The sequence below is a fragment of the Triturus cristatus genome, chromosome 6 (genome assembly GCF_964204655.1).
Source record: "Triturus cristatus chromosome 6, aTriCri1.1, whole genome shotgun sequence".
Taxonomy (NCBI): domain Eukaryota; kingdom Metazoa; phylum Chordata; class Amphibia; order Caudata; family Salamandridae; genus Triturus; species Triturus cristatus.
The window spans coordinates 1,315,550,747-1,315,568,928 of NC_140589.1; the positions used below are offsets into that span (position 1 = coordinate 1,315,550,747).

The 18,182-nt window shown below is 43.2% G+C and overlaps 1 protein-coding gene across 2 annotated transcripts in view; it reads left to right on the forward strand.

Moving 5' to 3' along the window:
* Nucleotides 1-18,182, forward strand: part of LOC146821359 (uncharacterized) — a 157,137-nt gene that overhangs the window by 89,216 nt on the left and 49,739 nt on the right. For both annotated transcript variants that reach the window (XM_085612306.1, XM_085612307.1), the window contains exon 7: nucleotides 3,796-3,885. In XM_085612306.1, the coding sequence (XP_085468432.1) occupies nucleotides 3,796-3,885 (90 nt within the window). The remainder of the gene's footprint in view (nucleotides 1-3,795; nucleotides 3,886-18,182) is intronic.

Here is an 18,182-nt window from a genome sequence, read left to right on the forward strand (position 1 = left end):
CAAAGGAATACATCACGCTACTTTTTGTTAATTTTACGCACATTTCCAGCACAAAACAAGTTTTGAGTTTGAAAGTAAATAGAAAATTAGCACTTTGTTTGCATCACATTTGGTGACTTTGCAATGTAGCAAAGTGTTGAACAACTGTCCCTGGATGTATGTCGGTACATCGCAAACGTTTTGAACGCAAGCTTTTACCACTTGACTTACACATCGCAAAGACTGTCACATCGGCAATTTTCACGACGCACGGCGTTTCAACGCCGATGCGTGTAACCTATTGCGAAGTCTATTACCTCGCAAACTGTGAAATCGCATGCCATTACAGTGCTTAATGTAAGCACATCGTTGCGAAGTGTGTTCGCCCTCTCTCCCTTCTTGTACCGTTTCCATCTGTCCTACCACAGTTTTGCAGAAAAAGCATGATCCCACCCCTAACCCCCGCCCCCCACGACCCCCCTTTTACACAACGCTAATTCTTTTCTATGTTTATTTCCAGAATACATTTTTTTTTTGCCAATTAATCGTCCAATGTAAATTGCAACATTACTGAAATGTTTCCTTGATATATTCTGGAAAACGTAATGGGGGGTATAAAAGGTGTCGCCCACCGTGTCTTCAGCCATTTGGTCGCCAGAATTATAACCTAACACCAAGCATGATTCTGTTCACATTACCCACAAATGGCCATATATAATATTAAAATAGATTGGGACGGTGAAAGCTCCTTTCGCACAAACAAGCAAGTGCTTCTTCAAAGTCAAGGCTACACGAAATGGAAAATGCTAAACCAAAACGGTGGGGCATATCATCAAGGACCGGTGATAATTATCGCTAAGCGCACTTAGCGCTAGGATAATTATCGCCGCCTAACGTGGATTTTTATCGCTGAGATAGCGTGCTATTAGCATCGCTTATCTCAAAAGCGATAAAAATCCTAGCCTAACTTCCAAACGTGAGATTATCGCTGGAAACCCAGCGATAATCTCACGAAGTTTGGCATTAGCTTGATGATAGGGCAAGGCAAACTTAGCCATGATATCCACCTTTGATAGGATATCATGGCTAAGTCAGTCCTGAAGCAGGCGTAAGGAAAGTTGCGATAACAGGGGGACATTTCTCCAGTCATGTCAGGGCAGGAACGCCCACTTTGCATCTCATTAGAGATGCAAAGCTGGGCGTTCCGAATTCAGGCGCTAATGCAAGGTTTCACGCGATAGCGTGACCTTGCTGATTAGGCGATAAAATTATCGCCGCTTTTCGCCCGAAAACGGACGCAAAAGCGGCGATAATTTTTTATCGCCTCGCTGCTGATATGCCCCTGTGTTTCGTAACTGATACTTTTAAAGTCTGTGAAACGATTAAATCAAATAATAAAGCAACGCTGAATAGAATAACACGCTGAAATTTAATGTAATATTTAATCCTTTCCTGACTTTTGCATCAAAAATAATTTAAATTTACTCGGAGCACTGTTGTTTTTCCTTCTATATGTTTTACTCAATTTTCTTTAGGTTCAAATATAATTACTGTGCAGTTCAAATGTGTCTGTCTTAGCCAACACGCTTGTAACAACCCAAGCTGTTCCATAAGCAAAAGGAAAACTTGTGTAAGATAACTGTGTTTTTTTCCATCCCTCATCACCGTCGGCCCGCCATTACATTGCGTGACATTGGCGGGAGAGACCCCCCACTCACCCATCTAGTTTTCAATAACTGAAAAGCTATTCTGGTTAAAATAATGTGACACACACAAAAATGAGGTTACTGTAAAAGAAGATTTGGAAGACAATATTGGGCTGCTTCTCCTGCTCCCAAGTATCCACCAATACCACCACCCACCAACAATAGCACCTTGTGACGTCCACCACCCACCAACAATAGCACCTTGTGACGTCACCATGAACGGGCAAGTGGCACGCACAACAGCCGTGTGAAATGTAGTAGTGCCATGTGAAAGAAAAAATATTGGGCTGCAAGTCGCATAATTATAGTCACAATAGCACCTTGTGATGTCACCATGTACGGATAAGAAACAATATTGTGCTGCAAGTCGCATAATTGGCACCTTGTGACGTCACAATGAACGGACAAGTGCACCTTGTGACGTCACCATGAACGGATAAGAAACAATATTGTGCTTCAAGTCGCATAATTAGCACCTTGTGACGTCACCATGAACGGGCAAGTGGCACGTACAACAGCCGTGTGAAATGTACAAGTAGTGCCATGTGAAAGAAACAATATTGGGCTGCAAGTTGCATAATTATACTCACAATATCACCTTGTGACGTCACCATGAACGGATAAGAAACAATATTGGGCTGCAAGTCGCATAAATAGCACCTTGTGAAGTCACCATGAACGAGCAAGTGGCACGCACAACAACCGTGTGAAATGTAGTAGTGGCACGCACAACAGCCGTGTGAAATGTAGTAGTGCCGTGTGAAAGAAACAATGGAGCATATCAGCAACAACCGGCGATAATTATCGCTAAGCGCACTTAGCGCTAGGATAATTATCGCCGGCTAGCATAGATTTTTATCGCTGCGATAGCATGCTATTAGCAACGCTTATCTCAAAAGCGCTAAAAATCCTAGTGCTAACTGCCAAACGTGAGATTATCGCTGGAAGCGATAATCCCACGAAGTTTGGCGATAGCTTGCTGATAGGGCCTCACATACTTAGCCATGATATCCACCTTCCATAGGATATCATGGCAAGTCAGTTTCAAAGCAGGCGTAAGGAAAGTAGCGATAACAGAGGTTATCGCTACTTTTCTTGTCGCTATGCTGCTTTGCGTGAGGCTTGATAATAGGAGAAATGTCGCTTAGTGACATTTCTGCCGTTATCCTAGAGAGGAACGCCATTAGAGATGCAAAGATGGGCGTTAGGAATTCAGGCGCTAAGGCAAGGTTTCACGCGATAGTGTGACCTTGCTAATATAGCGATAAAATTATCACCGCTTTTCGGCCGAAAACGGCGATAATTTTATCGTCACCATGAACAGCCATGAACGGGCAATTGGCACGCACAACAGCCGTGTGAACAATAGGAAAGAAACAATATTGGGCTCAGCCGTGTGAACAATAGCACCTCACCATGAATGAGCAAGTGGCACGCACATCAGCCGTGTGAAATGTAGTAGTGGCACGCACAACAGCAGTGCCGAGTGCGTGTGAAAGAAACAATATTGGGCTCGCATAATTATAGTCATTGACGTTTGCATCTTGCAACATCGCATTACGTCGCATTAACATTTACATCGTAAAGTTGCGTTGCTCTGCCTTACGTTACTATGCCTTACGATGTTAACGTTTACGCGTTGCTGTGACTTACGATGTAAACGTTAATGCACATCGTTGCCATGGGTGTTCGCCACTGTCCCTTAGTGTAGGAACCTGCTCCCTTGTACAACAATATTGCGACTCCATCAACTAGCTGTGTTCCAAACGTTTGAAAAAGCTCAAACATTAGACTCTTGGGGTGCTGAATCAAGGTTGTCTGCTGAAAAGAGAAATGCCACAAAGTTAGGAACATTTCTTCTACTTTCCATCTGTGCCATTTTGATACTCATTGTCAATTTATAACGGTATCGTTTAGTAGTGTTTATGCCATTACATTTCAAAATTCTTTAGAACAGGCTCCAAATAATAACATGCATCTTCAATACCAAATTACAAAGAAGAAAATGCTTATAATTTGTAGATACAGGTCGTCAGTTTAGTCCATTATCTTTCTAACTCAAAAAATGCTAAAGGTCTGAAACTATAAATTGATTTTTGTTTTCCGATAGAATTTCCATTTCTTCAGGTAAAGTCAGTGGACAGTGTGGATGGACATTATAGTGCAGAAGTGGAGGAATGCAACATTGTTCTTAATGCAGGTAAATGTACAAATGTTCCTGTTTTCTACTTGTCTGGGTTTTTGTCAACATACTTATTCTTGGTTAAGATGTACAATAGTTCCTGTTTGAGTCCATTTCAAAGTAAAAGCTATCTTCTAATTATCTTAGTGGTATAGAACAGGGAGCAGTCATTTCTTGTTGTAACATGGTTCAAATGGAACTATATAGTTATATTGCTGGGGGTTTATAGTAAATGTTGTGTTATCCACTCAGAAACATTTGAAATATCCCTGGGTAAGGGGCATAGCTGTCACGGTTGAATATCCTCAGGATCGGTTTGTAGCTGATAATGGTCCACCTCTCGATAGCCCCAAGCCAGAGTAGCCGTAAGGCACTGGTCAACAAGGTGATCAAGTAGGGGAAGGAAAGGAAGGGAACTGCTGGGAGGGAGATCTGGGGAAACAAGAAAGATAATCAACACACAGTTTCCTTCTGTGACATGTGAATAATACCTTTCCAACTGTTATTAAACCTGTATTCAGAAACCTATGCAATATACCTGTAAAGAAAGATAACACAAGACAATGCGTGGTTCCTAGCGAGTTCATACGATTTTATGTCTTGGCGTGCTGCAACAAAATACATAAAATCATCACTATCCATATATATCTTTAATCATGATGACCAGTATTGTAGTACCTAGGAACATATCTTATGCCATGATAAACATACCCTTCTAGGACTCCTAACAGCATCACAGGGGACCGAGGGTAGTCCGTACCTCACACGAGAACTCCTGTTAAGTGGAGTCAAGTAAACAATTCACCCATAAATCAACCAGGCATTACGTGGTAGGAACAACGATAAGAAACAGCTAGGAAAATTAAGCTCATGTCCCTTAGCCTATGGATTGTGGAGCTATGTGCACGGTACCACCAATAACATAAGATGCAGTATCACTGCCATAAAACGACCTCAATGGCTTCAATAAGGATTCTAAGAGATCAATAATCTTTTGAGGAGCTTTGCCAAGTTTTTAGTTCTCAGAGCAGTTCTCTAAGAAAGCGAGCCATACAAGAGAGAAAACAATGTCACACCAATTACACACAAAGCCCTTTAGGACTTTCTGGAACACACCACCAGGAATCCCAGCTGAATCTGACACCGCGGGAGCACTGGAAGAAGAGTGAAAATCCAGACACAGGGAAGAGCACCCTGCAAGTGGTGCCAGGCACCCCAACCTCACCGGGGCATGCTGGAAACGAGTACTTCTCAGGGCGGCTAAGTAACGAGGCGAAGGCTCCAAGGATAGCGGATCACTGCTCCCCTTCCTTGCCGACAACACCCGTGGAAAGGCAAGGCGACCTCCTTGCTCGAAAAAGCAAACAAAGAATTTCGGACACGGAGAAAAGGTCTGTCTTCCTTTTCTGTCTTGCGCGAGCACGTCACGTCGCGTGCTAGAGGATCATGGGATATGTAGTCTTTAGGCTACTTCCGTGTTCCCCGATGACGAGATCACACTATTTGCAACAGTACATCCCCCTTTACCGAGAGCGCGACAAGGGGCCGGGTTTTGAAGGGAACCTTCTATGGAATGAAGAGACAAGTCTGGGAGCCTGAACCCCAGAAGCTGGCTCCCAAGAATTCTCCTCTGGCCCATACCCTTTCCATGCAATGAGGTACCACAGTCTTTGTCTTCGCATTTTGGCATCCATGATCTGTTTGACTTCATACTCGTCCACGTCATTCATCACCACTGGCCCAGGATGTTTCCTCACCGGCGAGACTGAAGGCTTCAACAGTGATACATGAAAGACGGGATGTATACGCATGTGGGATGGCAGAGCCAACTTCAAGGCTATAGGGTTAATGCGTTTGACAATTTTGTAGGGTCCAATAAATCAGGGGTTAAACACACTGCGTTTCCTGAAGTGAATGTTTCTAGTGGATAACCATACCGCATCACCCACTTGATACAAGGGCCCTTCTCTCCTTTGCTGATCGGCAGACATATTGTATTTCATCTTTGATTAATCCAGATGCATACGCACATTCCTAAGTGTCCCCTGAATGTGGGTTATCCTTCTACCCACCTCGGGGAGGTTGTGATTAGCAGTGGGGTGGACAAAAGGCAAGAATCATGGATGATACCCAAAGGAGCTGTAGAAGGGAGATACTTGTGTTGCGCTATGTGTGGCGCTGTTGTATGCAAATTCAGCCAATTAAACCAAAACAGATTGAGAACAGATGGGTCTAAGGGAATTTTAACGACCACAGGGGATTTATTCCCCAATCAACATGCTAAATAACAATACGAAATCCACGGGTCTCAAGAGAAAGTTTCAGAAAATTTTTGTGCAGTAAAGGCTACAAACAGATAAGTGTCTAAGCTTGATGGACAAAGTCACAATTCAAAACAAAATACTTTTAAAGGCCAAAAGGGCATATCCCTTATAAGGACTAAATCCCTCACTCACCACGGAGGTGACATGCTTCATCATGGGGATTCTCCTCTCCAAGGAAACCTAGTTCCTTGGAGGGCTACAACTCTCTCAACTCGAGAGAGGAGCACAGGGATGTTTTAACCTAATAAATAGGATATCCTAAATCCTCAGGTGAGCAGTATGAGTGTGAGTGAAGGCGCAGCGCAAACAAAGTTGTTTGAATGTGTGAAGGTGCAAAAAATGTGGTGTAAAACTGGATAAGGGTTGTATCAACCAATATTTATTCAAATACACCCTTTGCCAGGATTAAAAAAGAGTGCACCAACGGTATAGATTTAAAACCGCTCTGGTGATAATAAAAAGACGGTCGACATGTTTCAGCCAAACAGCCCATCAGTGGGGCAGGCTTTCATCAGGACCAAACCAAGTGACACTGCAACAAACGTGAAAAACAGTGTGGACAAAGGACACAAAGTATAATGTTCCAGTATATCCAAAACGCTCTTCAGGCAATCATTGGAATGAAGAGGAAATTCTACCCACATCTGCTGGGTATTTAAACCAACCTCAGCCTGGCAATCGCTCAGGAAAGGGGCACCGCTCTATCCGTCGGTACTCCAAACGGTCTAGAGCCGACCGTTTGGAGTACCGACGGATAGAGCGGTGCCCCTTTCCTGAGCGATTGCCAGGCTGAGGTTGGTTTAAATACCCAGCAGATGCAGGTAGAATTTCCTCTTCATTCCAATGATTGCCTGAAGAGCGTTTTGGATATACTGGAACATTATACTTTGTATCCTTTGTCCACACTGTTTTTCACGTTTGTTGCAGTGTCACTTGGTTTGGTCCTGATGAAAGCCTGCCCCACTGATGGGCTGTTTGGCTGAAACATGTCGACCGTCTTTTTATTATCACCAGAGCGGTTTTAAATCTATACCGTTGGTGCACTGTTTTTTAATCCTGGCAAAGGGTGTATTTGAATAAATATTGGTTGATACAACCCTTATCCAGTTTTACACCACATTTTTTGCACCTTCACACATTCAAACAACTTTGTTTGCGCTGCGCCTTCACTCACACTCATACTGCTCACCTGAGGATTTAGGATATCCTATTTATTAGGTTAAAACATCCCTGTGCTCCTCTCTCGAGTTGAGAGAGTTGTAGCCCTCCAAGGAACTAGGTTTCCTTGGAGAGGAGAATCCCCATGATGAAGCATGTCACCTCCGTGGTGAGTGAGGGATTTAGTCCTTATAAGGGATATGCCCTTTTGGCCTTTAAAAGTATTTTGTTTTGAATTGTGACTTTGTCCATCAAGCTTAGACACTTATCTGTTTGTAGCCTTTACTGCACAAAAATTTTCTGAAACTTTCTCTTGAGACCCGTGGATTTCGTATTGTTATTTTGCAATTTCAGCCAACCACAAATATTCCACCCAAGCATTGGTACTGTTATCCACATAGCAGCGAAGATACTGTTTGAGAGTCTGATTCAGACGTTCTGTTTGACCATCTGTCTGCGGATGAAAACTTGTGGATAGAGCTGTCTTGATGTGGAGAGAGGCACACCATGCTTTCCAGTACTGAGCCGTAAACTGGGATCCACGGTCCGACACAATAGTCTGCGGTAATCCATGTAAACGCACCACATGAACTAGAAGGAGATTGGCCAGAGCACCAGCTGAGGGAACCTGCTTACATGCTACAAAATGTCCCATTTTTGTGAGATAGTCAATTACTACGAGAATCATCGTGTAACCCTTATCATTCGGGAGACCAACAATGAAATCCAGCTATATGCGTTCCCACGGCGAGTTAGGCGTGGGCATGGGTTGTAACAAACCCGCTGTTTTTTTGGTGATCCGGTTTTGCCTTGGCACAGATCTCACAAGCCCTCATTCAAGCCTTAACATCCACCAACAGGGAAGGCCACCAGAATGTCCGCTTGATGCGATCCACCGTTTTGGCGAATCCATTGTGATCGGCACTAGGTAACTCATGACACCATCGATAAACTGTTTTGCGCAATGGTTCAGTAGGTACCAGAATGCGGTTGGAATGCATTGGTATTCCTTGCGTCACTTTCCATTCTGCATGTCTCTTTAACCAGGCTCTCCATGTGAAAGTGTTCACACCTCTGCGGACGTCTCTGAGGAAGGTGTCTGGTTGTATGGCACACAGGACTTTCTCTGGATTGAAAATGGACTGGTGCGGTTCATTGTCTATCTCCTTAGATGTTGTTTGTCTGGTCAGTGCATCCACTTTTTTGTTACCACTACCCGGTCTATAGGTGATAATGAAGTGGTATTCCGAAAAGAATAGCATCCATCAACGTTGTCGGGGAGTCAGATGTCTAGCTGCGGTCATAAACGGTAAGTTCCTGTGATCCGTGTCTACTGTTACAACATGTACGGCTCCCAGCAACAGATGTCTCCACTTCATGAAAGCATTTTTTATGGCCAACAGTTCTTTTTCTGAGATGTTATAATTTCGTTCTGCATCATTTAATTTCCGGGACATGTAGGCCACAGGATGTAGTTGTCCTGTTACAGAATGTCTTTGGGATAAGACCGCTCCTATGGCTATGTCAGAAGCATCCGCTTCCACCACATACGGTTTAGTGGGATCAGGGTGTGTCAATATAGGAGCCGTCAATAAGGCGGTCTTTAATGCACAGAAAGCCTCCTGTGCTTCCGGAGTCCACTCAAAGACATTACCTTTTTTCAACAGTTTGGTCATAGGTGCCATCATCTTGGAAAACTGGTTGATGAAGCGGCGGTAGAAGTTGGCGAACCCTAAGAAGCATTGAACTTCTCGCACGTTCTGGGGAGCAGGCCATTCTTTTATCGCTATGATCAGCCATCTCTTGTCCTGTGGGGCTGAGCATTACTCCAAGGAACTCTACTGTATGTAAGTGGAATTTGCATTTACTCAATTTGCAGAATAGGTTGTTGTTCTGCAAAATGTTCAACACCGTCTTAACGTGTTTTTCATGTATGAGGCTGTCATTGGAATATACAAGAATATCATCGATGTAGACCACTACATAATGATCCAAGATCTCACGAAAGATGTCATTCAGGAAGTATTGAAAAGCAGCCGGTGCATTGCATAACCCATACGGCATGGCTAGGTATTCAAATAATCCGTATCATGTTTTGAATGCAGTCTTCCGTTCATCACCGTTCCTGATGCGCACAAGGTCATATGCCCCCTTGAGATCTAACTTTGTGTATATAGCTGCCTTCTTTACCTGTTCCAAGAGTACTGGGATTAACGGAAGCGGGTATCGATTTTTTACAGTAATGTTGTTCAATGCTCTGAAGTCTACACAGGCTCTGAGCTCGACGTTTGCTTTAGGAATAAAAAATATCAGTGAAGCAGCAGGGGATTTAGATGGTCTAATGAATCCTGTTTCCAGATGTTTGTCGAGATATGAACGGAGGTACTGATTTTCGAGTTCCGTTAATGCATATATCCTTCCAAACGGTACAACAGTTCCAGGAATCAGATCAATCTGACAATCGTATTGTCTGTGTGGAGGAAGCACTTCTGCTTGCACATCGTCGAACACTTTAGCAGATTCCTGGTACTGAGTGGGCAGTTGGTTATCTTTTTCTGCTGCAGTGGCGATGTATAGACTGGAGGCAAGGGTTGCAGCAGGTCCTTCTGGGGTCTTGACGCAATGTTCCTGGCAATACGAAGATGTTAAGAAAACATCTTTGGTGACCCAATTGATCTCAGGGTTATGCTTTTGCAACCAAGTCAGCCCGAGTATAATGCCATATTGCAGGGCCTGTATTACATTGAACGCAATTCTCTCCCAGTGAGAGGGTCCGAGCATGACTTCCAACATTTCTGTCCGGTGTCCTATGGGTCCGGTGTTCAGCTTTCTTCCGTCCACTGCATATACTTCCTCTGGAGCGTCTTTGGGGACCAATTTTATGCCTCGACGTTGAGCTTCTCCCATAACTATGAATAGACCTGTGGCTCCGGAATCTATCATGGCAGGAACAGGAACCCAATCCATCTGAATCAGTATCTGTAATTCAACGAACAAGTGACCTTTTTTCTGAGTAGGTCCATCATTCAATGAAGGGATATACGTCTGACTCCAGGAATCCCCTTCTTTGATCCTAGAGCGGGTCAGTTTTCCGACGGTTTGTCAGTGTTGGTCTTCCCAAACCGGTTGTTCCCAAACCAATTGTTTTTGGGTTTTTGGGTTTCACTGGGCACTCTTTCACGAAGTGCCCTCTTTTGCCACAATAAAGGCAAAGGCCTTGTTTCCTATGAGCCTCTTTTTCTGTGGAGGTGAGCGCAGCTCATACTGTACCAGCTGGAGCTGTCGGAGGATTTGGGTTTATCCACTCGGTACCAGTTTCGTTCTCTTCTTTTGTATTCACCTTTTCGTTCACTCAACCTGTGATCCAGACGTAGTGCCAGATTGATGAGACCTACACAAGAGGTGGGCTGAGGATTAATTTGTGCGATTATGTCCTTTAGTTCTTCCCGAAGTCCCTGATGAAAGAGTGATGCCTGCTTGGCCTCTGGCCACTTGGTCTCGGCCACCAGGCGCCGAAAGGAATTGAGATACACTAGTAGATACTTGTTCCCCTGTCTCAATTCCAGGAGTTCACGATCTGCTGTGAAGGAGTCAGCCCTTCTATCAAACACCCTGATGAATTCTTCTTCTTTTGAAAGCTTCCCAGCCATATAGCAGGGTGTCGTCTCTATTCACTAGAGGCATGGCGCCTATTGTGCAGCGTCCCCAGCTAAATACGGTATGAGGAAAGCTACTTTTGCCTGGTTGGTGGTGATAAGATTTTTGTTTACATGAGAAATGCAACAATAATTGCGTCAGGAATACTTGCACTTTATCTGATTCCCCATGATATCTTTCTGGCGTAGCCAATGGTATATTGACCGGCATTTCTACCACCACAGTGCTGGATGGAACCACCTGAGTACTACTTATGTCGAACGGATTCCTTTGGAGACGTTCTACACGAGTTCTCAGGTCTGCGGTTTCTTGGCGTGATGCCGCCAACTCCGCCTGTACACCCGTTAGGACAGCTATCACGTCCTCAAGGGTGGCCATTCTCAAACAATCCGACCGGGAGGATAGATATTCGTGGGTCGGAAATTCTGTCACGGTTGAATATCCTCAGGATCGGTTTGTAGCTGATAATGGTCCACCTCTCGATAGCCCCAAGCCAGAGTAGCCGTAAGGCACTGGTCAACGAGGTGATCAAGTGGGGGAAGGAAAGGAAGGGAACTGCTGGGAGGGAGATCTGGGGAAACAAGGAAGATAATCAACACACAGTTTCCTTCCGTGACATGTGAATAATACCTTTCCAACAGTTATTAAACCTGTATTAAGAAACCTATGCAATATACCTGTAAAAAAAGATAACACAAGACAATGCGTGGTTCCTAGCGAGTTCATACGATTTTATGTCTTGGCGTGGAGAGGGCGTGCTGCAACAAAATACATAAAATCATCACTATCCATATATATCTTTCATCATGATGACCAGTATTGTAGTACCTAGGAACATATCTTATGCCATGATAAACATACCCTTCTAGGACTCCTAACAGCATCACAGGAGACCGAGGGTAGTCCGTACCTGACACGAGAACCCCTGTTAAGTGGAGTCAAGAAAACAATTCACCCATAAATCAACCAGACATTACGTGGTAGGAATAACGATAAGAAACAGCTAGGAACATTAAGCTTAGCCTATGGATTGTGGAACTATGTGCACGGTACCACCAATAACATAAGATACAGTATCACTGCCATAAAACGACCTTGATGGCTTCAATAAGGATTCTAAGAGATCAAGAATCTTTTGAGGAGCTTTGCCAAGTTTTTAGTTCTCAGAGCAGTTCTCTAAGAAAGCGAGCCATACAAGAGAGAAAGCGATGTCACACCAATTACACACGAAGCCCTTTAGGACTTTCTGGAACACACCACCAGGAATCCCAGCTGAACCCGACACCGCGGGAGCACTGGAAGAAGAGCGAAAATCCAGACACAGGGAAGAGCACCCTCTAAGTGGTGCCAGGCACCCCTACCTCACCGGGGCATGCTGGAAACGAGTACTTCTCAGGGCGGCTAAGTAACGTGGCGAAGGCTCCAAGGATAGCGGATCACTGTTCCCCTTCCTTGCTGACAACACCTGTGGAAAGGCAAGGCGACCTCCTTGATCGAAAAAGCAAACAAAGAATTTCCGACACGGAGAAAAGGTCCGTCTTCCTTTTCTGTCTTGCGCGAGCACGTCACGTCACGTGCTAGAGGATCATGGGATATGTAGTCTTTAGGCTACTTCCGTGTTCCCCGATGATGCGCTGAAAGTATTCGCAACAATAGCACAAGCCCTTTTGGAGCAGGAGACCCCCCATCCCTTCAGGTCCCCTTAAACCCTTTAGGGGCATTTTCTGGCCAACATCAATGAAGAACTGTGAGGTACAGGGGTTTTGGGGCCCCTCGTTATATTCTGCAGGGGGTCCCCATCATTTTGCATTACACCACTGCCCAGGTTAGTATTTTGTTGATATTTGACCATATTTTCATAGCGCCCATCCTAATGGACCGAACCTGCCTTTCTAATCATGCCTTCATAATCATGACCATGACAGTGAATAAGTATAATGATTACTATAAAGAAAAACAGCATAGGACTGGAGATACTGGATCCTTTATTGTGTAGTTTTCCCTGATTCCGGGGAGAATAAGCTGAAATGTTATGCCTGCTCTGAGCAAGTAGAGCGTGTCAGCAGAAGGACCAGAGGTAGTGCAGGGCATGGTTAGGGGGTCTTGTGTGGAGGGCAGGGGGTGTCAGGGAAGGTTTGTGACTGCCCAGGGTATAGTGTATGCTCGTCCATGCCTGCAGCCCCTTCCCTGCAGTATCTGACTGTTGTATGATGTTACAACGCATTCCGTTGCAACGCATGCCTTTACCACGCATGCATTACAACACAAATGCATTTCCCGTGCATAACCTTTACCACGAATATTCCTTTATCACGCATACTTTTACAATGATTTTCGTTATAAATTCATGCATGGTAAGGGCATACTCTTGGTAAAGGTTATTCCCCCACCCCTAAACCCTTCTTAAAAATACCCCTCCCCTCTGCTTCTGGGCCTAACGACAGCCAAGCGGGATCTAGCCCATGCGTGGAAGGCCCCGGTGGCTCCCTCTCTCAATGTTTGGAAACGGGGTCTGGATTTCAATATGGGTCTGGAGCTACCGATCTTTAGGGCGCATGGGTGCCCTCGGAAACACTTCAAGATTTGGAAGCGGTGGGCTGATTATAGGGGCATTTTCCTTGCACCGGTCCCTGAGGATGGAGATTTGGGGCCTACTTGAATGCCATGCGTGGTACGGCATACTAACTGTGTGGTGATGGTTCTGGTGGTGTCTGGCGGTGGTTTGGTCGGGGGGAGGGGGTTGGGCGTTGGGAAGGGAGGGGGGGGGGTTTCTTGATCGATGCCGTATGAATAGCTCTCCATTGTTCCTCTATACGACAAAATGTCAAGTGTTGTTGCTATTTACTATGTGGCAGTTTCCCCTGGTTTGTCAGGGGCCTGCAGCCCTTGCCTACTTGATTAATAAAAAGTATTGTTAAAAAAAAAAAAATACCCCTCCCCTGCCCTTAACCCTAAAATCGGACCCTGTTTTTTTTTTTTTAAATCTAAAATTCCCCTTACCTCTCCACGTCGTCTCTTCTCAATATTCTTCCGTGTTGACGTCGCACGTCGTTAAGAGGAAACGGAAGTGTCCTTCTGTTTCCTCTAACGACGGGGAATGCCTCCCGATTGCCTCCACATAGAAACTTCAACAGGTGCATTTTTTTCACGCTTTTTTAGGGGGGTGATCCCCCTTTTTTATTTTTAGCCTTTAACACACATACCTTTACTATCTCGAAGGAAAGGTATGCGTGGTAAAGGCTTTCCGTTGTAACCACGCATGCGTTGTAATGCATGCGTGGTCAAGTAATGCGTGGAAACGACCGCGTTGTAGTGGCCATTTCCCGTATCTGACAGGCCTGGTGTCTCCATGCCTGGAATTATCAGGGTCAGATATTATGGACCCAATAATTTTGTGCCCAGGGAGCCCTGTAATTGTGGTTGGCAGCATTTCAACTAGAGTTGTCGCTTTAGGTGAAATTCGGCCTCTAGTAATGAGGGCCTAAATGTTTCTATAGTCTGTGGGACATATTCACAAGGGCATTTTGGAATATGTAAAATAGTACTCTTGTAGTACTATTTTATGTATTCTTAGCTGCCCTTGTAGTTAGCCCTAAAATATCTGAAATAAGAACATCCAGTGAATATTTATTTACATTGAGTTGAAATGTAAAGGACTAGGTCCTCTGTACACTTTTACTAATAAGGAATTAGACACTTCATATGGCCAACTCACAAAGGCGTGTAAGAGTATATAAAAGAGTACCCCTATCTAGTATTACTTACTTATAAATGCTATTGTGAATTGTCTCCTATGTGCTTATGTTCACATGCTGCCTTTGACAAACCCTTCAAGCGTAGGACTAGGTATGTGCTATAAAAATACTACATAGATACATACAGGTCCATAATTTAATAATGCTGTTTACCACCTGAATGCACTGCTTTACATTTTCATTGGCATTTCTGAAGAAAATGGAAGAAGTTTCATAATCTGCCACAGTAGTAAATTCTATCATTCAAAGTCATAAAGAGATAGAGTTATGAAGTACGAGGAAGGAGACCAGAGAGAGAGCAGAAACTACTTGGAGAGGGGCGTGAAAGGAGATGAGCCAGGAGAGAAAAGGTCTAAGAGTGATTAAAAAGATCAGCGCTAGAGTATAAATACCTTGGGGTATGGTGAGGGTGATCCAGCGAAAGACCAGGGATGAACACATAACAATCAAATGAAAAACTCAATGGGCCCATATACACATTCAAGTTTTCCTGGCTGTTTCGCTGGGGGTCAAGTTTTGTAATTCACTTTGCTCTTAATTAGTTATCTTACTGGAGATTCAGTTTTACTCCCAAAAAATTCCATTCAATATCTAACTAATCTCACAGATCAACACTTTTCCTTTGGTCGATGGACCATTAGTTGAGTAGTTGATGGTGATATAAACAATTAATTAACTAACTTACAGAGCTTAGTGAAATAACCACAGACTCTGGGTAAGATTTAATAAAGTTTATCTAAATCTCAGTCATAAATGAACGCTCATTAATACAACATCACAGTGCAAACACCATCAAATTTTCATGGGAGGGAAAAATTCATTTAGCAATATACATTCAATTCACAGACTCATTCAACAAATCGATGCATTAAGAGTGGATAGATGAAGAGATAAAAGGCATAATAAATCAATGCAAATGCAAATTTGAGACAGAATAATAATTACCCAATGGTGATAACGGAAAAACCAACTCTCTGGCCAGAAAGGGCTGGTGGAGGTCTCCTGACAAAGACTATAGGACAGGCCTAGGACAGGATAATACTAAACTCCTCTACAGACCCGACGCACCATGGCACATCCCTCACATACACTCTCCCCCTCCTCGATATTCTTCCGGAATCTTCAATCTAATCAAGTGTCTTTCAGAGGTGAATCTTCCCAGTCTGTTCTCTCCTTCCTCAGCAGCAGTAGTTCTTGCCTCTCTCTCTCTCTCTCTGCAAAGTCGATCTCTCCAACATGCCTGACTACTCTTAAATTTTAAGTCACTCCAGTTATAGTCTTCATTTCTGCATGTCCCACCCTCAAAAGTTATAAATCTTGATGAAATACATACTCTGATTGGGCAGGGACAGGGGAGTTGTCATCACCTCATGCAGACATCTTCACTTTTTAATAAACCCTTTTGTCTAACAAACCCATCCCCTTTAGCTCATTTAATATTCTGTCTCACTTCCTTTCTCACGTATTTAATGTTACAAATCAAAACACATTTCAATACAGTTCCACAGTCGAGAAGAGGCTTCACACTGTGGTTGTCCTTGGCTCTTGGCAGCCTGTCAGTGACACGGTCAGCGGGTCAAATCACTATTACACTGCACATGTCTAGCTCGCCTCCATTTTAGTCGCCATTTTTTTTCTTCTATGCCACATGAGGCCCAAACATACACTATTAATAAAGGAATCATAAACAGATATTAATTTCTCAAATAAGTGATTTTCACTGTTCACCACCCACTTCTACTCTATCCCATGTTATTTTCTCCTTCGTTAAGCAAAAATATTAGCAGCAACAGCTCTCTTTAAATTCAGGCAAGCATATGCCAGGCATGCGGTGCCTCAAGACCTACTGTTAGTAATTTTTGCGCATGCGTGAGAATTTTCCCTCTCAAAACGGGTTAGTCACGTTACTCTCTACGTAGTTCTAATTCACACATGCGCAAAAGCGTTTTCCAGTTTAAAGTGGGTTTTAGTCGCGTTGCATTCTATTTTCATTAGTTAAGCATGCGTAAAGCTCTCTTACCCATATGTAAATGTTGTGCGTGTATATTAATTTCATTTTCTTTACTATTTCTAATAATTAGTTCTGTTAATGATGGATTTCTCCAAGCAAGTTTTGTTTTCTTGAATCCTTGCTCCATCAATCCCCCCTCTGATGGCATTTTAGAGCCATCATAAAATACCCATCCTTACCAAGTGCCAACTTTATCTATTCTTGGCATCTACTTTAGATTCTGCACACCCTTCATTTTTCTCTTTCCTGTTTAGTTCTTTCATCTTTCCATATACATTTTCTTTCATTTCTTCTAATTCTATCTCTTTTTCTCTTTCTTCCCATCCTTTTATTCTTTGTTTCATTCACTAATTTTGTTCTCAGTTTTCCTTTACAACACTTATATGTCATTATTATCATCAAGAAGACTAATGCTATTGATATTACTGGAATTAATAGTTTCCTTATTAAGCTACTCCCAAAAGAGGAAAACCTGCTACCTATAGTGGAAATACTTTTACTTGGTCTTTCCCAAACACCGTCAACTTCCAGTTGGGTCAAATCCTTATGAATTTTTGTAATATTCTTGCTATATGCCTCATTGCCTTTACTTTTGTCTGGGATATATGTACAGCAGTGTTGAACTCCACCCTCTTTTGCCAATAATATATAAAGGGCAAGTCTATTTTGTAAAACCTTAGTTCTTATTGCAACCATTTCGGTATTGGTCATTAAGAACCCTCCAGCAGTATCTGTTGATAAATGATCAATTACTGTTGATAATTGACGTATCTTATGTGAGTTCAATACGACTCCAACTGATGTTATCAGTGCACCAAATATGTCACTATTATTTCTGAAAAACGTGCTCTTTTATTTCTGGTTAGTCCTTTACTTATTACGTCCACTTCATTGTTCTTAGTTATGTGATATACCTTTGGGAATGCAATGCCAAAATAGCAACTACCGTACCATCGTGCAGGCAGCCTATAATAGGCATTTTTACTGCACACGTAATAGATACCTGGTAAAACAGGATCAGTTCCCCCTTTCAGTCCCGATCCCTCCATAATTAGGACGGTATGTTCACATTCACTAGTACCAATGAAAATGCTGTTATACTCTGTTTTTAGTCTATGTAGGCAGAATTTCCCCAATTTTGACAAGTCTAGGGACATTACAGCATGAGTCGAACCTTTCTTATAGTCTCCCTCTAAAGTAGCCCATGGCGGTACATGTGACTTCTGCTCAACAGCTTTCTTTTGGAATCCTGCCTTCTTTCTTCTACTAAATTTAGAAAATCCTTTTCTTCATCACGCAAAAGACACGTTAAATTATTTCTATGAGCATGTGTTATATCTATGGGATTCGTTGTTAGGAAAAATTCACCCATAAATTCCGCATCTTTACACCTAAGCACTGGATTCATGT